Source organism: Heterodontus francisci, chromosome 20 (assembly GCF_036365525.1).
Source record: "Heterodontus francisci isolate sHetFra1 chromosome 20, sHetFra1.hap1, whole genome shotgun sequence".
NCBI classification, from domain to species: domain Eukaryota; kingdom Metazoa; phylum Chordata; class Chondrichthyes; order Heterodontiformes; family Heterodontidae; genus Heterodontus; species Heterodontus francisci.
Window position 1 is genome coordinate 60,646,956 of NC_090390.1, and position 24,302 is coordinate 60,671,257.

General features: G+C 40.3%; 1 protein-coding gene across 1 annotated transcript; it reads right to left on the reverse strand.

Moving 5' to 3' along the window:
- Positions 1 to 1,860: 1,860 nt before the first annotated feature.
- bag3 (BCL2 associated athanogene 3) lies at positions 1,861 to 16,064 on the reverse strand. The gene is made up of 4 exons (XM_068052896.1): positions 15,689 to 16,064; positions 10,147 to 10,530; positions 8,987 to 9,499; positions 1,861 to 7,038 (listed from the first exon to the last, which is right to left on the reverse strand). The coding sequence occupies exons 1-4, from the start codon at positions 15,866 to 15,868 to the stop codon at positions 6,340 to 6,342; spliced, it is 1,776 nt and encodes a 591-aa protein (XP_067908997.1). The 5' UTR covers positions 15,869 to 16,064; the 3' UTR covers positions 1,861 to 6,339.
- Between the last annotated feature and the right edge of the window lie 8,238 nt (positions 16,065 to 24,302).

Sequence of the window (24,302 nt, forward strand, 5' to 3'; positions counted from 1 at the left end):
TAAATCCCTGAAAGTTGCTACCCAGGTTAATAGGGCTGTTAAGAAGGCATATGGTGTGTTAGCCTTTATTAGTAGGGGGATCGAGTTTCGGAGCCACGAGGTCATGATGCAGCTGTACAAAACTCTGGTGAGGCCGCACCTTGAGTATTGCGTGTAGTTCTGGTCACCGCATTATAGGAAGGATGTGGAAGCTTTGGAAAGGGTGCAGAGGAGATTTACTAGGATGTTGCCTGGTATGGAAGGAAGGTCTTACGAGGAAAGGCTGAGGGACTTGGGGTTGTTTTCGTTAGAGAGAAGGAGGAGGAGAGGTGACTTAATAGAGACATACAAGATAATCAGAGGGTTAGATAGGGTGGATAGTGAGAGTCTTTTTCCTCGGATGAGGATGGCAAACACGAGGGGACATAGCTTTAAGTTGAGGGGTGAAAGATATAGGACAGATGTCAGAGGTAGTTTCTTTACGCAGAGAGTAGTAGGGGCGTGGAACGCCCTGCCTGCAACAGTAGTAGACTCGCCAACTTTAAGGGCATTTAAGTGGTCATTGGATAGACATATGGATGTAAATGGAATAGTGTAGGTCAGATGATCGGCGCAACATCGAGGGCCGAAGGGCCTGTACTGCGCTGTAATATTCTAATTCTAATTCTAATTCTAAACCCACAGCCTTCTGAGTCAGAGGTGAGAGTACTACAACTGAGCCAAGGCTATTTGGGAGAATATTGGGAATGGCTCAGGATCAGTTACTCAGATTAACCTAACCAACCTTAGGAGAAATCAATGGGATCAGATCAGCCGTCGCTTTTATATCCCACTCCACCATCTGTCTCCATTGCCTTTTTGCTTTCTAACTGCTTCTCTGGTATTCAGGCATGGATGAGCTGCAAATCCTTCCAGTTAATCGTTAGGAAGATTGAAACCATTGCCTTCAGCCCCCGCCGCAAGCTCTGTATCCCTGCCACCAATCTCAGCCCCCTCCGGGTCACTGTCTCAGATTGAACTAGACTGCCCATAACCTTAGCATCCTATTCAACTCGGAGCTGAGCTTCTGACCCTGGCGAGTTAGGTTAAAATTAACCCTAGTGTCTCCATACTTGATAAGCTACTTTGATTGCAATACTGATATCATAAATTGGCAGCAAACTAAGGCTCACCACTTAAAATGTACAAAAATAATTTCTCGTACTTTCTTAGAACCTTACACCATTCCCCAGCTCAGAGAGTGTAAGTGACTTGTTGACAGGCCTTTGCCATTGCTTCACTTCACCCAGAGTGGGGGTGGGGGGTGGGGGTGGGGGGAGACTCTGTGGGACTCGAATCTAATTTTCCCATTGTGCTGGCAGTGAAACTTTTTTCTGGGCATGGATTAATTTCTAGATTGTCGGTGTACAGAAACTAACTAAAATGTTTTTATTTATCAAGGATTATAAACCCCAAATTAATCATGGAACACCCACATCTTGATAAAATAATGTCAACACTTTCATTTTCTGGATATTGCATTACTGACTGAAAACTACAAAACATTCTGTCCTGGTGTAACAAGCCAAATTTAAGTAAATGTTGGTAGTCAGTCTGCAGCAAACTCCTGCATTTGAAATTCATTGAAATGTAATTAGAATATAAAATGGGAGGTTTTTAAGTTTACATATACTGTATAAAAAAGCTATGTACTTAGAAGTTTAAAGTATACTAGATTTATCACTGATTATTCATGTGCTGTTTCAGAAAACATTTCCAGTTTATGAAACACTGATTTGCAGTGGAAGGGAGGGTAAGGCATTTGTTACAGAGACTCCATGAATGTTCCAGTACTTTCCATTAGACCTATGTGTCCAAAAATAACTCACGTCCTGCATTCCACTCAACATAGCTTTATTACATTTATACGTCATACCAGTTACTTTATGTGACATAGCAGCATTACATATAGAATCCACAACAGGAGTTAATACTAATTTTTGGTGTTATTTAAGTGCAGATACAGAAAAAGTGCATTTATAACTACTTTGATATACATGATATACACTCATAGATGTCTGAAAGAAACCTGTTCCTATAAAATGAGTCAGTGAAAAAGTTTGCTTCAGGATGCCAAATAACACAGTAACTAAGAATTTCACTTCTAACTATTTGTTACTATAAACAATGTTTAGGGAAATCAATTTGGCATATACTGAGGATGAGTCCATTTATAAATGTATCAGCATCTTTCAATTGATGGTCTTTCAAAATGTAGTACAATTGTATTCAAGTCTCTCTGTTGTAATGACTACAAATATTTCCTCAGGCAGACAAATTCCCCATACATTTTATTACATAACAGCAAAAACCAAATACATATTCTTGACCGCATCAATCGTCTCATTAAGAAGCATTTTCTATATTTTTAAATTTGCTTACAATTTGTGAATGCATAGAAAATTGAAATCAGCAGGACCAATATACATTTTTACTTGGGTAACATGAAACTCATTCCAAAAGAACAGGTCACTGGTTTATATATGTGTTATGGATTTATTTTTTATTTTTGAAAGAGATAGCATTCTGCACAGAAACGAAAATACGTGCTGGTCTTTGCATACAGTCAACAAAATAAGGATAGTCATGAGCAAGTGAAACTATTTGACAAGCATATTATAAATTAGATTTTCGAGCTCTCGCTTATTTTTAACATTCTGGCAAGAGAAGCTGCAGAGATTTGTAGTCTCATTGCTGCAACAGTTTAATTATTTAAATTTTGAGAACTAAATTTGGCCTGGAGCTGGCAACATGGCCTAAAACAATTTTTAAAAAATCATTATAAATGCTGGAGGGTCAGATAAACATCAGAATAAGATGTCAAATCATTAATATTTATAAATAATAGCCTTGCCAAATGTATCAGCACAGTACTGAGGGACTGCCATACAACTGAAGTTGGCCTCTTTCAAATGAGATGTTATACCAAGGCCCCATCTCTACCTGTTCAAGTGCACATAAAAGAGACCAAAGCTTTATTCAGATCCCAGTGCGCTGGCTAACATTTATTCCTCAATGCCACTAAAATCAGATTATCTGGTCATTTGTCTGATTGCTGTTTGTGGGTCTTTACTGTGAACAAAATGCTGCCATGTTTGCTTCCATTACAATAGTGACTACTCTTCAAAGGTACTTAATTGACCATGAAGCACTTTGGGCCATCCTTAGGATGTGAATGGTGGTATTTAAATGCAAGTTTGTTCTTTTGTTCTCAGAAACATGATTATATCCAATAAATTACTAGTATTATTTGGGTACTACCAATGGTTTCATGTTGCAGGTACAAATATTTTTACATACATTAATGTGATGCCTTTATTTTTCTCAAAATGCACAGAAGTTAATCATCACCTGAGTTCGGTGTTTCAGGTATAACAATTCATCAAAAGACAACATCTAAAATGTTAGCCCATTTTGATGGCAATTCTATGTTTATTTCAGATTTCTAGTATTTGCAATGTTTGTTTAACCTCTGCCTTTATTTTCTATTCTGTACACAAGGAAATCAACCTAGTACTGTTGGTTGGATTATATCATTACGGTCAAAAGAAAGCATTCCAAAGTTAAGAGAGAACGCAGTACATTGATTATTGTGGATGTGGTTTGTGCTCCTTTCTCTTAATGACATTCATGCAAAAAAAGACATGCATATACACTGTCCATTATCACATCTTTCAAACATCTCAAAGCACTTCAGATTATAATGAAGAACTGACTTCACTGTCCTCAACCTCCTACACTGTTCCAATGAAGCTCAACAGAAGCTTGAGGAACACACCTCATGTTTGGGATTAGGCATTTTACAGCCTTCCGGACTCAACATTAAGTTCAATATAATTTCAGAATATAAACATAACTTCCATTTTTTCAAACAGCAGCTGTTGGTAATGATCCTGCTATTGTCATTTACACCTCCTGTAGACCCATCTTTTGTTTCTTTACTTGTCCCATTACCATCCCTGTTTTCCTTGCACCATCATCCCTTTTGTCATTCAATGTCTTGTGCCTTCCAACCTATCATAGGCCTCCCCTTTTCTTCTTTCCTCCCCTCCCCCTGCCTCGCTGTTACTTTAAAACTTATTAGATTTTTCAGTTCTGATGAACGGTCACAGACCTGAAACGTTAGCTCTGTTTCTCTTTCCACAGATGCTGCCCGACCTGCTATTTCCAGCATTTTCTGTTTTTGTTTCAAATTATAAGGAATTATTTTAAATGAAATGACTCCTGTTATGTAGGCATGAAGAGATAGTTTTAAACACAATCATCTGTGTAACTGCTCAGTTTTAAGATAGCTGCTGAATAGCAAAACAACCATTAATGTATCAAACCAGATTGCAAACAGTAAATTGTGACTGAGAGTAAATTAGAAATAGCTCTTTTTCTCCACCAGTGTGCTTGTCATTGTTGTGAATATAGAAGATTTGGGCTGTTGCAGTGAGCATAAATGGTCGTGTGTATGTACATGTGGTTCTATTTTTCAGTATCATTCCAGCCACTGTGCATGAAGATTAAGTGGAAAAATTATTGTACTGCATGTTGCAAAAACAGAACTGGTTTCTTTAATTAAAAAAAAAGGCACAGTCTCCATTTAGAGTTTTTTGGGCAAGACTTTTCTGTCTGGGGTGGGAGAAGAGCCATGTGCCAAATGCGTTACAATTGTGTCACCTGCAAATAGCACGATTATGCATTCTGATGTGATATATGACATTGCATCATGCGTTTGAGAATATATATGTACAAAAACAATTTTTGCCAAGGCATTTTAATATTAATATGTATTTTTTAAATGATTGTGAATTTACAAACCATGCATCTCTCTATATCAAGTGGAGTGTTTATTCTTGTCTTCTAGGAGTGGTCAGATTAAAAGGGAGCTTGTGACCTCAAAGAAGGGTCACTATTTTACTCCCAATTGGAAAGCAGCTAAGCAAGTGGCCAGCTAGTCTGGGAGCGGCAACAGGCAGCCTCAGCTGATGTTAATGGCTTGGCCCCATTTGAATGCGGCTCGCCAGCTTCCCAACCAAAACGGCCTGGAATTTGGCGAGAAACAATTGTCTGCCTGTTAAAATCGTGACGGTCAGAGGCAGCCACCAGCAGTCAGGGATGGCACAGAAGGGGTTAGGCGGGGTGGAGGGAAGGGGTGGGAGAGAGCAGGGGAGGCCCAAGCTTTCCTTCTGGGGTCAAATCAGTGTCATAACCTTTACCAATCAAATGTACCTAAAATTGTGCCATTGCTAGAGAAAACATTCATACCCTCGTATCAATGGCATATTTTACAAAAAGGTATAACTGCAACATAACAGTGACAGTGCAATGCCCAAGAAGTACATATTCTAGCTTCAAGTGCAGCTATTAAAAGATCCACTTTACAAAAACCCATATTTAACTGACAAATCTTTTAAATTTATTGGTGACATTAAACTCTGGCCAACATTTGTTTTTAAACAAATGTCACTGACCTGTGCTCTGCATTGTCCCTGTCATTCCTGCAGGCAGGAGTCAGATACACAGTGGCAGTCAATGCCATTTGTAAACAAAATGGATTATCAAATGAGCTTGATCTTGTGCCCAAAAACACCAATAAATATCTGCGACTGGACCGCAGTTCAAAGGAAAGATTGGAACGCAATATACTTTAAAATGTCTTTAACAATTAATCCAGTACTACCTGCATTTTAAAATCCATTACTTTTGGTAGGCAAATTACTCTTTGGGCGCAACATATGTAAGCTTAAAATTAACTGTGACTTCTTGCTGCTTACAAAACATAAATATTGCACACAATGCAAATGCAATCTGAATTTATTGCTTTCTTTGTAGTATATAGAAACCTTTATCTATATTGCTATACTCATACTCCATCAATGTTTTATGTATTTAAACATATTTATTCATAAAGTGCCCAACAGTGACTAAACTGACACTTTTACTTCACAGGCAACACTTAATGTGTATAACTTAAATAGGACTCTGGTATTTTATAAGGCTTTCTAACTCACCATCATGTGGCTCATGATGTTATCCTGGCTAGGGAGATTATATATAGAAAACAATGCAAAACACAGAGGTGTACTTAACATGTGTTTAACAGTTCTTCAGCAACCCACAGAAGAATGTATTTTTTTTCAAAGTTGATCACAAGTAACTGAAGCCTTGCATTTCTCAACCATTAAGCTTCTGTTGTTCATGATTTTCTCTCCTTGTATTGATAGCAGATAAATAATATTGGGGCACAAAACTACGAAAAAGGTTCCTGATGGCATGCATTCATAAAACACGATTTATAAAATGACTGGACGATGCACTTTTGATATTAAAGGACTAAAGTTCATTATTATCAGAAATGCCTTTAATGTTGCAAGCATCACCAGGTTTTCTTGGGTTCATTTCACTTTGGTCAGTTTCCATTTTTGATTCTTGTGCATTGGTTTTTGTGTACCTTTTATCACCTTCTGTATAATCCATCTGAGCTGATTTTTCAGTTATTCCTGGCTGAGGTTCAGAAAAGCTTTTGGCTTCTGGACCCATGCTGGCTTTCTGCTCCAGCCTTTCTAGAAGGTTCTGAACCTTCTTAACACCATCTCTTCTCGCTTGTCGCACATCATCTCGACCATCAGGGTCCACTGAATCAAGGGCCAGCAGCTCTTTGGTCAGCAATTCTTCAATCATCAGATAGTGTTTATCTGTTCCTGCTCCTTCAAATAAGTTTACATCTTCCTCAAGCCTCTGAACATTTTGAAAAATTTTCTCTACTTTTACCAAACCGGGGTGCTTTTGAGCTTCTTCATTGGGTATAGGCTTTTTTTCAGGGACAGCACCCTCTTCTTGCTGGGTGCTGTTCTGTGCAGAGGGTGGAGTTTTCTTCTCAGTTTTCTCAGGTTTAGGCTGAGGTTTATGTGCTTGCTGCCTGGTAACTTGAATTGGGATATATGCTGCAGGACGCTCTGACCCAAAGGAATTAGCTTTGCTCTCCTGTTGCATTCTGGGTGTCTCTTGATGCTGTGTCCATTGCTGAGCAACCTATAATGGTTGGGGGAGGGGAATTACATGGGTAATTAGCTCAATACATGCAGGACTTTTACACTCTTATGCTTTCATTACTATTTTTATACTTCAGATGGCACTTGTGACTAATTTTGTGGAATCTGATTGGATGAATGACTTCAACCTACAAGTTACTTGTGATTTGTGCATTTTTATTTTTGGATTTCTGAGCTCTGTAACTATACTGGTGTCAGACCACACTGTTTGCCAATTAATGTTTACTCCTTTCAAGTCCATTGTACAAAATATCTCCACAATTTCTCATGTTTTCTGTGTCATAACACTAACTTACGATAAGAAAAGACTACTGAATACAACAAGCCCATCTAGACCTACCTGCCTTCTCACCATGTTCCTCAATCCACCCTTGGAATCTTTTCCATTTGCGTCAATTGCCTTCCCTGCTAACTTATTCTGCAAGTCCCTTACATTTTAGATGGAAAAATTTTGTGTGTCTTTCTTTACCTACTCCTAACTTCTCTATTTTTAACTTGTGACCCCTGTTAATGGAGCCTTCGCCATCATGAAAAAATTGCCTGGATCAGCGTTGACAATCCTCTTTAGAATTATCAAAACTTCATCCAGTTCACTTTAAGTTTTTTTTGAAGACACAATTTTAACTTTTTTTAACCTATCCTGATGACTTAAGATTCCTGAAACTTGTAATTATTTTGTTTCTCACCTCTGCATCTTTTTTGGTGCAATAATATTGTTCCTCTGATAGGATGACCATAATACAGTAAAGAGATGAATCTGACATATCTTATATGCCTTACAGAGCACCAAGATAGCCTCTTGATCTGCAGTGCTCCTACTGCTGCTTAGCTGAAATAGTCATCGACCAGGAATTAAACCTGGCATCTTTGTCGTCTGTATGACTCAGAAATGTGACTTGCTTCTGCACCATCAGAGGAGAAAATTGACAGATGATCTGACAAATTTAGTCATAGACTTACGCTTAAATGCCCATATCAGTTTGTTGTTTAACTCTCTATATAACTTCCATGTAGCACATATTGTCTCTCTCTCAATACTGAATTGGATCTGCCAACTACTGGTCCTGTTAAATAAAAAAAATCCTAAATCTGGGGACTGATTGTTTCTTATTATTTGCATGCCTTCCAATTTTGCTATCATCTGCACATTTGGAGATTTTGATTATGACACCATACCCAAGTAGTTCATTAAAAATAGCAAAAATCACAGTACTGACTCCTGTGCAACCCATTTGTATCTCCTTTCAAGCCTGAAAGTTTTCACTTATAGCTATTCTCTGTTTTGTTTTACAGGTCCTCCAAGCAGTGTAGATATCTTGGAAATCTCAAGGGCCATTTCCTTTATGTAACAAGTCACTGTGCTTTCAAAGTATCTTGTGGTGCAACATGTTTTGAAAAGTTTCAATGTAATGTGACACTGTATAAGTGCAGGAATTTATTTTCATTCTTTGCTGCTGCAGTCTCAATAATTACAATCCATGAATTCTCAATTATGAAATACTAGCTGTTACAACCATGACACTATAGTTTTAATTTTACCCATATTTCAGTACGTCATGTCAAGATCTGCATCAGCTCAAATTACTGAGATACAGCAATCTCTACTGGAGATCAGGCAGCTGACCGCAAGAACAAAGAGGTCCAATCAGTGCAAAGATCCTAAATTTAAGGCATTCACTCCACCATGGATTCTTTTAATTTTCTTGATGAGATTGTAGCCACCTAACTGGATCAACCTCTTAGCACAGCCAACTGACATTTTCCCAATTTGTTATATGGGCTATGCACATATAAGTAACCTTTTCTTGTTAGCTTAACTTGCTGTTTAGTTTAGAAAAAATGTGGACTTTGTTTCAAATATGCTGAAGTACATTATTACTGCTACACGATCAAACAATTTTGTACTTATCAAAAACATATCAGCTTACCTGTGGTCTGTCCACACCAGTATTGGTCCAGATGGGTGACTGCGGTCGAGCCTGTGAAGTAATTCGGGCTGGAGAGCTCTCACGACTTGATGCTCCCTTCTGAGCCATTCTTAGCGGTGATTGTGCCCCAGCTCTGTTTGTTCCCCAATCTTCAGGAGAAACTTTGTAGGGAACTGGCTGCTGCTGCTGGACAGTGTACTGTGTTGGCTGTGAAGGATACTGTACATGTTGGCCAGAATGACATGCTTGCTGGGTTGGATACTGAGCTTGTTGCACTGGATGAGGTGCTTGTTGGGTTGGGTACTCTGCCTGTTGCACTGGGTGATGCGTTTGTTGTGTTGGGTATTGTGTCTGGTGAGCAGGGTGATACACCTGTTGTGTTGGCTTTACCCCTTTTCCTTCATGGATCACAGGTATGGAAATATAACCTGAAGGTAGCTGGGAACTTCCTAAGCTTGACCGACCATGTTGCTGAGGCGAAAATGTTTGGGGGCTAATTTGGAACTGTGAGTTCTGAAATAAAGGAAGATTGTCACTGTTATTAAAAATTCCAGGTTTTTTTTGCTTTGTAAATGTAATCACTTCAATCACCCAATCAAAGAATAATTTAAATCAGACTGATGAAAATATAGGCTGACAGCATATTGATCAGATAAAAATACTTAGTTCACTTTTTGATGTTTACATGCCGTTGCAAGATTTATACTGTTTCAATTTAAAACATAGCTACTAAAATACAAAAGAAGCATGTAAAACTCTTAATGGAACACATTGTGACCTGGAGCAAACAGAAGAAAGACAAGAATATCACATCATGAGTCGACTATTTTTAGACTCTAAAACATGAGTCTAAAAATAAATCCATAATTAGCTTTTTGGAAGGAAAACAGGTGATTTCTTTGTAATTTGCCTTGTAACACAAGAAGTGTTATATCAAAAGTAACCTTTACTTTGAGTTTAAGACAGATAAAATAAAGCTTTTGTAAATTATGTGTATATTTTATATTCGTTCAGCAAAGCAGTGGTTTTAGATTATTGGCTACCTCATTTATCAGTCTCCCTCATTTTTGACAGGACTCTGACTAGTCCTGTCATTCAGACCCAGTACATGACAGCAAATGCATAATGAAATAAAATCTTGAGAAAAATAGACAAATTACCTCTGACCCTTGCAAGCTAGGAGCCTGGATAGTGACAGCTGTTGATGCTTGTCCACTTTGTTTATCTGCCTGTGTGGCTTCTAATGGAGACCCAGCTGGTGACTCAGCTCGTGCTGAGAGCCTGGATGGAGACTGTGCCCGTACTGGGGAGTGTGCCCGGCCTTCAGTTTTAAGTCTCTGCAAGTCAGGCTGCTGAGGTGAATAGCGTAATTTCTGCTGATAATGTTCAGGAACTCCTTCATGGATTACTGGGATGGGAATGTAGCCTGGACGAAGCTGAGGGCCTGTAGAGCCAAATTCCATTCCATGCCGCTGTTTTGGGATATCTTGTGATGATTGGTGATACCCTGATGGATACGGACCATTGGAAAAAACTTGCCTTTCCTAGAAACAGAAAGTACAGATTCAGTACTACTGTTCAATCTTTGCTCTGACCTGATATGAATGCAATATTCGTTCAGAAGAACCAGTAAATAACCACACTACTATAAAAAAATTGGATTATAAACAATTAAACTGTGACAAAAACTAAACAAAAATCTGAGAATTATTTTACCAATTCAGCCCATTTTCCATTACATTTAATCAATACATGTTTTAATACTGTACCCTCACCACATAGTATCTGCCTTGGGGACCTATTTGAAAACTTTAAACTAAAAAATTTAAAATCTTGAAGATTGGTCAGACACTGAATTAAGCATGTTAATAACTTCTTGTGGAAAATAATATGTAGTAAGTGTGCTTCATAAATGACAGGTAAAGCAATTGTTTTATTTGCTCAAAATCTGTTTTGGATGAATTACATATTTCTCCAGAATAGAAAACTTGTAGTATTTTAAGGTACACAGACTAACTCTGGGATAATACTATTATGTTATTCATATTTAGCCACATACAGATATAAATGTACAGATAAACAATCTTGTGCTTCTTGGTGCAAACAAAGCAGATAAAAAAAATAAAATCCATTGTAAAATGCACTTGTCTTCACATGGTACACTGGTAAAATAAGTGTTGATAGACGGGTGGCAGCTATGATTTTATACAGGGCTGTTAGACATACTGTTGGAAACTGGCAAGACAAGTCAACATTTTTGATGCATCACATCATGCACCTCTAAAGATTTTCACTGCTGTTCCTATGTCGAATGATAATCACATGAGTATGGATGTCCTGAATGAAATTCTTTCTTTAAGATTCACTCATTCCTCAGAAATGAAGTAAATGTTTACTTCAATTTTAAGCATTATCCCACAATATGGTTCAATGCACTAATAGCAGTTACAGATTGCACTATTTTATCATGAGGATGTACTTTATACAGTGCAATATCTGAAGTAATATGTGTTACACTTTATGCTGTATACCATTGTTTTGATCATTTTTTGTTGTACTTCCGATTCCAATTTGTCAAAACCTCAGCTGCATCTTGTCCTGCACTAACAGCTGCTCAGAGTATCCTAACTGAACGACATTGTCTCCCTGTCTCCAGTGCAGTCAAGTTAAAATCTTTGTTCTCATCTACATATCTCTCAAATCCTCACTGGGCTGAGTTATTAATGGGTAAACCTACACGCCGTGGAAAGTTCAGTTGTAGTGGGCCTTGTTCAGACCCCATCTGGTGTCTGGTATTTAGTTTTGGGCACAGCGTGGAATTGCCACAATTATACCAGGTCTTAAAGGGTTAAATTATGAAAACAGGTTTCATAAACTTGGCTTGTATTCCCTTGAGTTTAGAAGGCTGAGGGGTGATATAACCGAGGTATTTAAAATCATTAATGGATTTGATAAGGTGAATAAAGAGAAATTATTTCCTCTGATGGGGGAATCCACAACTAGAGGGCCTGATTTAAAAATTAGGACCATAGTAACATAGGAGCAGGAGTAGGCCATTCAGCCTACTCCGCCATTCATTTAGATCATAGGTGATCATCCACCTCAATGCCACTTTCCTACGCTATCCCCATATCCCTTGATGTCATTAGTATCCAGATACCTATCGATTTCTGTCTTGAACATGTTCAATGATTGAGCTTCCACAGCCCTCTGGGGTAGAGAATTCCCAAGATTCACCACCCCTCCTCATCTCAGTCTTAAGTGGCCTACCCCTTATTCTGAGACTATGTTCTAGACTCACCAGCCAGGGGAAACATCCTATCCACATCCACCTTGTCACGCCTTGTAAGAATTTTTTAAGTTGCAATCAGATCACCTCTCTTTCTTCGAAACTCTAGAGAATACAGGCCCAGTTTCCTCAATCTCTCCTCATAAAACAATTATGCCATCTCAGGGATTAGTCTGGTGAACCTCCGTTGCATTCCCTCTATGGCAAGTATATCCTTCCTTAGATAAGAAGGCCAAAACTGTGCACAATACTCCAGGTGTGGTCTCACCAAGGCTCTATGCAATTGCAGCAACTTCTGTTCTCAAACCCCCTTGTGATGAAGGCCAACATACCATTTGCCACCCTAATTTTTTACTGCACCTATACCTAGATCATTTAGGAGTGAAATCAAGTACTTTTTCACTCAAAGGGCTGTGGAAATCTGCAACTTGCTCCCCCATAAAACTGAGCATTCTAGGTTCATTGATGTTTTTCATAACTGAAGTCAATAGATTTTTGTTGGCTATGTGCATCAAAGATATGGAACAAAGACGGGTAAATGGAATTGAGGTACAGATCAGCTATGATTTAAATGAATGGCAGTGGTATAGAGATCAAGGAGTCTGAATGGCTTACTCCTGTTCTTAAGGTCGTCACTCCACCTTATTTCTGCAAACTCTACAAGCTCAGTATTCTCTGCTGCACCCTCTAGACCTCAAACTTCAGCCTGTATGCTTCTTCCCACCCCTTTTGCTCCAACAACAGTGCTAGAGCCTTCAGCCTCCTCCATCTTGCAGTCTGAATCACCTTCCTGGAACACCTTTAAAAATGTCCTCAAAACCCATCCATTTGACCAAGGTTATGGTCCCACCTCCTAATTTTCCCCTTCAAAGTTCATCATCTGTTTCCTTGCCTTGATTTGTAAAGTGCTTTGGGACACTTCTATGTTAAAACCACAATATAAAGGCATGCTGCTGTTATTGTTATAAGCTTTAATTCTGCACTCGCATCCACATTTCTGTAAGTCCTATCTTGTTGAGCTCTCGTTATTTGAATCAGCCTAGATTTAAGAGTGATCCACAATTATTCAACTCCAATTTCCCTTCCTCTGAGCGAAGATCTCCTTTTAGTCTCTATTCAAGCTGAGAGCAATGACTCAGTGTTTTAGGAATCACGGGGGAGATTCCTTTCTCTAACACCCTGTAGTAGGCCACATTGGTGCCCTAGTGCTGTTGACCATAAAACTTTCCCAACAGACTTTTAAATCCTGAATCTCCAAATTGATTAATTTACTAGAAGTATCAAACAGCTTAGATTTATTTTCACCAAATGATTATTAGAATATGAACTTGTGGTATTACCACAAGTGACTACTGAATCCAACTGAATTATGACATATAAGAGGAATTAGACTTAAAGAAAAATATTAAAAGGTAGAAGGAAAAAATAAATAGGATTTGAGTAGATTGCTCCAATGTGGAGCTAAAACTTGCAAAGACATCATAGGCTAAATGAAATTTGTATGATATCCATTTCCCAACAGAGATTTCAGGCTAGTTTTATGTATGAAAATGAATCAAAGAGTAATATCGTTGCGCTTAAGCAAAGCTTTCCCTGAACTAGTAGCTCAGTGATTCAGCACAAGACTCCCAACCAGGTCAAAGTTTGAAGCTCAGGCACACCTACACCAGAAGTTGCCGGTGTTCAGTTCGCTCTCATCAGAGCCATTACGCAGCATATCACATTCAAGCAATGTCTTCCTCAAGGATAGCAAATATGGATACTGTCCAACCCAACATGTTTGAATAGTGTTTCCTTGCCTGTCGCACTCAATGACTGCAGTCATAAAGGCATTTATAGCCCTAAGTGCATCATCCTCTCATTTGTCAGTGGATATTTAGTATCCTTTAAGGAGAAAAGTAGCGGAATATTTTTAAAGAGCAAAGTTCAGCATACAGGTCATCATAAAAATATTTAGGTACCATTACTTTTCATAGAAAAAAATTATTTGATGAAATATTTATACAAGATTGAGAGAGTAACTTTTTCTATCAACTGCTTGCTTATAACCTTGCTCATTCTCAATACGTTTTAGTTCTGAGCATTTAATAGGGATAATGGGGAAAAAGGTGTACACAAATTTTCTTAGGCAGCAATATCAATTAAGCTACAATGCTCTTTTCCTGGTAGTTAAGTGTTACAGTAGTATATCTTCAAATCTATGTAAAATTAAAACCTGTTGTCTCTTCTTTCAATTTTTGTAAATAATTCAGCTTTATCTTAAAATGACACTCGTTGTATGTGTTTCTTTAGTGTTCCTCCTGATTTTGCACTTGGATATAAAAGTAGGAACGTGAGTTTTGTACATGCGAAAGGCACTTCAAATTTATGAGCACAGCACTGGAAAAGTAAATCGGTTTCTGGTTGCTTACTTCACATGGCAGAAACTTCATTACATGCCTACGAGCTATGCTGGATGTCACCACCAGCATAGCACCATTTTTAACATCTGACAGCTGTGCAGCTCCATAAGATCCCCAATGTCTCCAAACTTTCTCCTGACAACTGGCTCAGTCAGCGAAACAAGGTGTCAGCTGCCAGGCTCCATTGAGTCCAACCAGACACTTAGTGAATTCAACATAGGGTCATAAGAGTTATACAGCACAGAAACAGGCCCTTCGGCCCATCGTGTCCGTGCCGGCCATCAAGCACCTATCTCAGATGCACCAGCATAATCTCACTCGGATTTTAAAATGAGTTTTCTATTTCGGGGATTATATAAACGAACCATGCTAGCTTTCACATTGAACGCTGCAAAGATAATTACTTTAAATAAACCTTACGGAGGCTGAAAGTTAAAGGTTAACCAGCCGATGTTTCATCAGATTAGACTGCAGTGCGTCATCCAAAACACAATCTTAATCTTTGAAATTATTAAGGATGCCATGTTGTTTTGGGCTAACTTTAACAGACTTGCTAATATTGTTTAAATTCTACTTCTCGTAAAATTATGGAAGCATTAGTGTACTGGAGACGCCAAAAAAAAGACTTCTCCTTTTTGGAGTAGACAATCATTATTTCCAAAAGGAAATGTTTGGCCAAAATGGATTGTTGTTACAATGGTTGAAAATGGATAGAAATTGTCACAAAAACCCTGTGCTGTGGTTTGTTTTTGGATGCATGCAGTCAGCACCGAGAGACTGCTGTATTAATGAGAGGAGATAGGAGGCGAGCATTGCAGTCTCTCCGTACAGGGCACGTCCATGCAATACATTCCACATGGTTAATTAAAGCTTCAGAAAGCGCCTCAACAACTTGCCCAGAACATCCCTTTTAAAACGTACTCAGAAGCAGGTTTGCACCAGAAAGAAAAGGGGGTGGGGAGCTCTTTAGTCTTCCACTTGGATTTGTAACCCAGGGGACACAGCACTGACCTTCTGCAGCTCCATTCTTGGGTCACTCCACGTTGTTGTACGGCTGTTGTGATCGACGAAAAAGGGCCACCCGGTTTGAGGGTCAATCTTAATCTCCCAGCCGGGAGGAAGAGCGTCGGTGCTGGCCGTTTGGTTCGGAGAATTCTTCATCGCAAAGCCTGGAACAGTGAACTGAGCCATTCTGCACTCCGCTTCCTTCTCTGTAATATTTATAGAGTGACGCGGGGAAGCAAGGGGTGGACTGGAAAGTGTCTAGAATATGATCTGAGAGCAGTGAGCAATAAGAGTCGACAGGGCTGGAATATTCTAGCTCTTTCTCTGCTCCTGTGAAGGCGACTGGGAGAGATGATTAACCCAGACTCCTGAACTATTACTGTCCGCGAACTGCAGTAACCCGGGGGTAGTTGCTGGGAAGGTGGATTACATTTTCTGCATTTGCTTTCTTTACAACTGGGAGGAGATTCACGATTCTTAAATATTGACCAGCAACAGTATTTACCAGTTCCAATCAATGATCATCCCTATGAATTTATGAAATATTGTAATTTTGAAGAAAACGATTCTAAACTCTACTATACCCTAATATGGTAAAAGTTTCAGTAAGTGATATAAACTTCTTACAAGGGTTATAAATCATAAAATGACTTGGTTGAGTATCATTTTGGTTGAATGAAGTATGCCCATATAAGGTGGATTTCCAAAAACATTGGGTCCAATTTAAGAAATAACATTAACAGTACAGCAGTGCTAAATTTGATGTTTATTCAATATGTATATAACTGAACTAACAAACAACAAAATAGAATCATTTATTGTTTTGGTGAGGAGTAACAGTGCTTTTTACAAGAGAGTCAAGTAACAGAGAAAGGAAAGAACACTGTAAAAGCAATCTATTGGTCAAGATGAAGTTAGATGTTTCGCTCTATGACGTGGAATGTGAGGGTTTTTTGGCAGTGAGCTATCAGTGTTCACGGTCATTACTCCTCTTAATCTGACCGCCACTTCAGGATTTAGCACAATTGCAGATTAACACAAAAATCCTGAAGTTGAGGTCTGTCACTCATTAATCTGCCACAGGCTGCACCATGGACCGACTCCCATGTGCCACCCACCACTGGAGCTGAGAATCAGTGAAATCAATTGATGTGGTGAGAACTTACCCTTTTCCTCCCCAATACCACCGTTAGAGACCCCATAAAAAGTTAAACCTTGCTCAATGAGGCGTAACTAGGTTTTAAATGGTGATGTGCATAATAACTACTGCTGAACAACTGCTCGGGCCCTGAAAAAAATAGTGGAATGCTGTTAAATTTCTCCATTATGATTAAGTACTAGATTTTTTAAAAACTAGATATTTAAAATAATTATATACTTTTAAAAAAAAAGTTTGTTCATGACATTTCAACTTCTACCTCAACCCCATATTTATGCCTCAATCTTTGTTTTGCAGTCTGTAAAATTTTTTAAAAGTGGATTGATTATTAGTGCTTTCAATTTCCTGGTTTTCTAGTTGTCAAAATTCTTTAATGTGATTGGCTGTTTAGACAGCTTGATGACATCACTGCAGCTCCCCACCAGGAATCCTCATTAAACACCACTACAATCAATTGCATATCCAGAGAGGTAAAGTCCTCACCACAGAGATTTCTAGATCTCTCAGCGAGAGTTTCTTTGAGTTCTGCGGTGACCACCGTCACTATAATCACCGTGCAGACTACAATATACAGGCTTACATGTATTTTGGTTTAAACATGAGACAAGCCTCAGTGTAGTTCTGCATCATATTTTAATTTATTAATTTAACATGCAGAATTTTAACTCACTCCACCCAGTAGGAACAGGGTGGGTGAACAGGTAAAGTCGCTGCAGAGCACGCACCGTTTTGTTCCTGCTGGCAGCCATTTTAACCACACAAGTTTTTTTTAATCAGTCAAGACATGTGCGAGCTTCATGAAGACATACAAATCGGATTCCTATGATGCCATTAGGACCCCAACATAATTTTAATGCGACTATTGGTCTCTCCAAGCCACTGGAAGCACAAGAGTTTCCAGCTTCCAGAAAGCTTCTTTCTGACATCATTGCTTTACTTACCCGTGCCCCCCCCCCCACCCCCCCACTCCCCAGTAGGCTCTAACTGCTTTTAATGGGTGCTATTATTGCCAATTTCATTTAGACAGAGGAAGAGATGGAACAATGGAGCAGCAGCAGCTTCCTCAGCAACCAGCATGAGCAGCAGGCGAACCTCTTTGATAATAGCAGGTAAGGGGCCCTGCTGGTAGGAGGCCATGCCCAGAACTTCGGGTGCAATGGCCAAGAGTCAGTTTCTCAGATCTAAGTGAGCATCAGTGTTCTCCAAGCAGGATATTGCAGACCTCTGCTGTCTCCTGCAACAGGACCTGCTGCCTGCTGGACGAGGGAGCCCTGCTTTGCCAGTGGCAGTCAAAGTCACTACAGCCTTTAATTTCATTTGCCACTGGCTTATTCCAGAGGACATCACCCAGCAGTGGCTGTCTTCCGTTACATCCAAAGCATCATAGGGTGCACAGATCTTGCCATGAGGGCACTGGAACACCAGCGTTTGTGAATAGGAAGGGATGCCACTCAATCAATGTGCAGCTGGTCTCCAATCTCAGAAACAGGATAATGCAAGTTTGTGCAAGGTGCCCAGGCAGCTATCACAACGCTATTTTGTGACACTCAACTTACCTAAGATGGAGCATGGCAGCTGTTTGAACTTTTATCAAAGCTGAAAAGGTTGGTGACATTGACTCCATTTATGAGGTCACACTGTAGCATCCATGAAGGTGGCCCCACTTTCTAAGGTAGACTGCAAAGTGTTGATGCAATTCGAGATGATGCCACAGAGACTGAGAGTGGATGCCTCCATATTTTCAGCTGTAGTTCTGAAACTAGCAGACCTTCTGGCATAATTGTTTGTCAAGCAGTTTTCATAGGTGGGCCTCTGAAGTCCTCATCACCATCCAGTACTGGCAGAGAACCTCACTCTCCAGTAAGCGGTCTTCTGGGTTGTCCCTACCATCAGTGCTTGTTGCTGCCTACTCATGCCGGATGTTTCACCATGTGCAAATCCATCCAGCTCACGGTTTAACCTATTTGGAGTGCCAATCTCTGAGCTAGTGTTTGGGAGGGATGCAATGTGTGACAGTGCCTCCTCAGGTGGATTGTCTTCCTTTGAATTGTCTACTTCTGCAGGGTCCAAGTGCTGAGAATGACCCAGAAGAAAGATAAAAGGGACAACAGTTAAGACGATACTGAGAGGTTGGGCATTATCAGCTGACAGTCTCAGAATGCATCCAGAAGTTGTCAAGCTGGCTAAATGTATGATTTGTTGAGGAGAATTACAAGTAATATTCAGACACCCTGCTCAGTTAAGCCACCAGCCACACCTTCATCAATGCTTGTGATTTTTGCTGGACTACTAATGTCCGGGGATTCCTGCTCCATTTGAGTGAGGGCTACAATGCGAAGTAATCGTCACATGGTCTTGCTCCTCCCCTTTATATGTTGTATTGTGCTGCAGGAAGAGAGGATGAGAATTAGTGAATGGCTATTGAAAAGGAAAGTGGAGATGTCTAAAACTTCTGCATATAATGTATCTGCTGCAGAAAAAGCAAGATGTAATTGGGGAGGAGGTGAGGAATGTAAAGGCAAGTGTGTGGAATGTAAAGTGAGTGCTTGGATATGAGAAGAGAATGCTATTTGCCTATGATGTGAAGAAAACAAAGGAAGAGGTGAGTGTGTTTGGAATCAGAAAGAGAGCGGTTGTAGTAGGCCCTTGCTATTTAACTTGAAGGATGTGAAGAAATTATTGGGGGTGCTGGGAGAGAGGGAAGGATGAAAGGAGTGCTGGTAGATAGTGTTAATAGAGACCTAGGTCCTGGGGATGTTGCAACTGGGAATGACCTTCTCAGCCATCTCTGCCCAGGCTTGATGAATGCTCAGCCTGGCTATCTTCCTGCAAGTCAAGGGAGAACAGGACTTCAGCCCTTGCTCTCACGTCATCCATTAAAAACATCCAGAGAGGCATCAGAATACCTAATGACAGCCCTCCGACTCATTATTGCCTTCAGAATTGTGACCACAGTGTTGCTACTGAATCTGAAAACAGGGACTGTAACCTCCTTTAAGAGGTGCAATCCCACTTTAAATATACCTTGTATGGCCCACCGCAGCAAAATTGGGAAGACTGCCCATTCCCCATGTGGGTGGGAAGACTGTTAATCTTATTCAAATGAAGCTCGGGAGTTAAAATTGCCCAGGCCTAATGCTGGTGACGTTATGGGGGGTGGGGGGTAAGGTTGCCACATGTCTTGCTGCCCCCCCACCCACATGATTCCCAATATTAAAATCCAGCGACTTAGAACGGATGGCTGATACAACACTGTCCATTTTGTCCAGCCAGCAAAGACGAATTTCTATCCCTATGTCATACTCAACTTGGCCATGGAAATTCACTTCCAGCAACAGTTTTGTTTGGTGACCTTGTCCCAACAGGTGTAGTGGCCTGTTTGTGTATTAGACCTCACTGAGGTCTGTGTTTGAATACCCCTGCTCTGTATTCAATTACTGTCAAAAGAAGAACAAAGAACAAAGAAAATTACAGCACAGGAACAGGCCCTTCGGCCCTCCAAGCCTACGCTGATCCAGATCCTCTATCTAAACATGTCGCCTATTTTCTAAGGGTCTGTATCTCTTTGCTTCCTGCCCATTCATGTATCTGTCTAGATACATCTTAAAAGACGCTATCGTGCCCGCGTCTACCACCTCTGCTGGCAACGCGTTCCAGGCACCCACCACCCTCTGCGTAAAGAACTTTCCACGCATATGCCCCCTAAACTTTTCCCCTCTCACTTTGAACTCGTGACCCCTAGTAATTGAATCCCCCACTCTGGGAAAAAGCTTCTTGCTATCCACCCTGTCTATACCTCTCATGATTTTGTACACCTCAATCAGGTCCCCCCTCAACCTCTGTCTTTCTAATGAAAATAATCCTAATCTACTCGACCTCTCTTCATAGCTAGCGCCCTCCATACCAGGCAACATCCTGGTGAACCTCCTCTGCATCCTCTCCAAAGCATCCACATCCTTTTGGTAATGTGGCGACCAGAACTGCACGCAGTATTCCAAATGTGGCCGAACCAAAGTCTTATACAACTGTAACATGACCTGTCAACTCTTGTACTCAATACCCCGTCCGATGAAGGAAAGCATGCCGTATGCCTTCTTGACCACTCTATTGACCTGTGTTGCCACCTTCAGGGAACAATGGACCTGAACACCCAAATCTCTCTGTACATCAATTTTCCCCAGGACTTTTTCACTTAGTGTGTAGTTCACTCTTGAATTGGATCTTCCAAAATGCATCACCTCGCATTTGCCCTGATTGAACTCCATCTGCCATTTCTCTGCCCAACTATCCAATCTATCTATATTCTGCTGTATTCTCTGACAGTCCCCTTCACTATCTGCTACTCCACCAATCTTAGTGTCGTCTGCAAACTTGCTGATCAGACCACCTATATTTTCCTCCAAATCATTTATGTATATCACAAACAACAGTGGTCCCAGCACGGATCCCTGTGGAACACCACTGGTCACACGTCTCCATTTTGAGAAACTCCCTTCCACTACTACTCTCTGTCTCCTGTTGCCCAGCCAGTTCTTTATCCATCTAGCTAGTACCCCCTGGACCCCATGCAACTTCACTTTCTCCACCAGCCTACCATGGGGAACCTTATCAAACGCCTTACTGAAGTCCATGTATATGACATCTACAGCTCTTCCCTCATCAATCAACTTTGTCACTTCCTCAAAGAATTCTATTAAGTTGGTAAGAGCGGGTGGTTTTATTTTAATAAAAAAAAGTCAACAGATGAAACTCTTCCCTGCACAAAACCATGTTGCCTATCACTGATAAGCCCAATTTCTTCCAAATGGGAATAGATTCTATCCCTCAGTATCTTCTCCAGCAGCTTCCCGACCACTGACGTCAGGCTCACCGGTCTATAATTACCTGGATTTTCCCTGCTACCCTTCTTAAACAAGAGGACAACATTAGCAATTCTCCAGTCCTCCGGGACCTCACCCGTGTTTAAGGATGCTGCAAAGATATCTGTTAAGGCCCCAGCTATTTCCTCTCTCGCTTCCCTCAGTAACCTGGGATAGATCCCATCCGGACCTGGGGACTTGTCCACCTTAATGCCTTTTAGAATACCCAACACTTCCTCCCTCCTTATGCCGACTTGACCTAGAGTAATCAAACATCTGTCCCTAACCCCAACATCCCTCATGTCCCTCTCCTCGGTGAATACCGATGCAAAGTACTCGTTTAGAATCTCACCCATTTTCTCTGACTCCACGCATAACTTTCCTTCTTTGTCCTTGAGTGGGCCAATCCTTTCTCTAGTTACCCTCTTGCTCCTTATATATGAATAAAAGGCTTTGGGATTTTCCTTAACGCTGTTTGCTAAAGATATTTCATGACCTCTTTTAGCCCTCTTGATTCCTCGTTTTAGATTGGTCCTACATTCCCGATATTCTTTCAAAGCTTCGTCTTTCTTCAACCTCCTAGACCTTATGTATGCTTCCTTTTTCCTCTTAGCTAGTCTCACAATTTCACCTGTCATCCATGGTTCCCTAATCTTGCCATTTCTATCCCTCATTTTCACAGGAACATGTCTCTCCTGCACGCTAATCAACCTCTCTTTAAAAGCCTCCCGCATATCAAATGTGGATTTATCTTCAAACAGCTGCACCCAATCTACATTCCCCAGCTCCTGCCGAATTTTGGTATAGTTGGCCTTCCCCCAATTTAGCACTCTTCCTTTAGGACCACTCTCGTCTTTGTCCATGAGTATTCTAAAACTTACGGAATTGTGATCACTATTCCCAAAGTAGTCCCCTACTGAAACTTCAACCACCTGGCCGGGCTCATTCCCCAACACCAGGTCCAGTATGGCCCCTTCCCGAGTTGGACTATTTACATACTGCTCTAGAAAACCCTCCTGGATGCTCCTTACAAATTCTGCTCCATCTAGACCTCTAACGCTAAGTGAATCCCAGTCAATGTTGGGAAAATTAAAATCTCCTATCACCACCACCCTGTTGCTCCTACATCTTTCCATAATCTGTTTACATATTTGTACCTCTATCTCACGCTCGCTGTTGGGAGGCCTGTAGTACAGCCCCAACATTGTTACCGCACCCTTCCTATTTCTGAGTTCTGCCCATATTGCCTCACTGCTCGAGTCCTCCATAGTGCCCTCCTTCAGCACAGCTGTGATATCCTCTTTGACCAGTAATGCAACTCCTCCACCCCTTTTACCTCCCTCTCTATCCCGCCTGAAGCATAGGTTCAGTTGGTAGCACTCCCATCTTAGAGTCAGAAGGTTGTGGGCCCTATTCCAGCAATTTAAGCACATAATCTACATTAACACTCTTGTGCAGTACTGAGGGAGTGCTGCAGTGACAGAGGTGCTGTCTTTTGGGTGAGACAAATTGAGACTCTGTCTGTCCTCGGAGGTGAATGCAAAAAAAAAAACCCACGGTACTATTTTAGAGCAAGAAAGTTCTCCTTGGTGGCCTGGCAAATACTTATCCCGCAATTAACATCAACAAAACAGATTATCTGATCATTTCTTCACCATTGCTGTTTGTGGGACCTTGCTGTGTGCAAACTGCCTGTTGCATTTCCTACAACAGTGAAAGCACTTCATTTGCTGTAAAACAGTTTGGGAAGTTCTGAGTTGGTGAAAGGTGCTATATAAATGCAAGTTCTTTCTTATGAGATCACATACCTTCAATTATGCCCTGCAGCCTTTGAAGGGCTGATAACAGCACGATTCCTCACCTGCTTACCCTCTAGGCCAAAAGTGGTCTGGGAGCTTGCATGGCATGTATAATTAGCGACATTAAACCAAATTTAGATGGGTCAAAACTGATTTTGATTCATGTAAAATCTCCTTTTCAGTGTCAGGACTAATATTTATTCAAAGCCAGGCCACCAGGGGGTGATATCAATCCCGTACGAGAAGAAAGTTCTCACTTTGCCTTTTTATAGAATATTTTTGGGGAAAAATTACATTGATAATAAAAACAAAAGTCAGAAATATAAAGACAATTAGAAAGTTAAAAAAATGCTAGCACTTGGCAAATACATTTTAGGATTATAAGCATTATTTATCAGCACTCGTAAATCTCCCATAATGTTGCTCATGAGGCCTGGAGTACAGCTTATGATGTTTATTGTCGGTCTCACTGCTGCCTAAACATGACAGTACTTTTGCCAATTGTTCCAATACAGCAAATTTACTGAAGTAATATATGACATGCCTGACACAAAGTAATTATATACCTTACTGATACGGAAAGATAAAATCATTTTGTATTTGTAATGCTAATTATTTATCAGTTTACAAAAATTGGTTAAGATACAAGTAACTTTCTTTATTATCTTTGCTCCTCCAAAGCTTTTGTTCCATTATAAAATATAGATATATTTTCCCTCTACTTCTCACAGTGGATTTGTGTTTCCTCCCAGAGCTATTGTTGATGTGGACTTTTTTTTTGATTTTTGATGTCTTTTTGCACT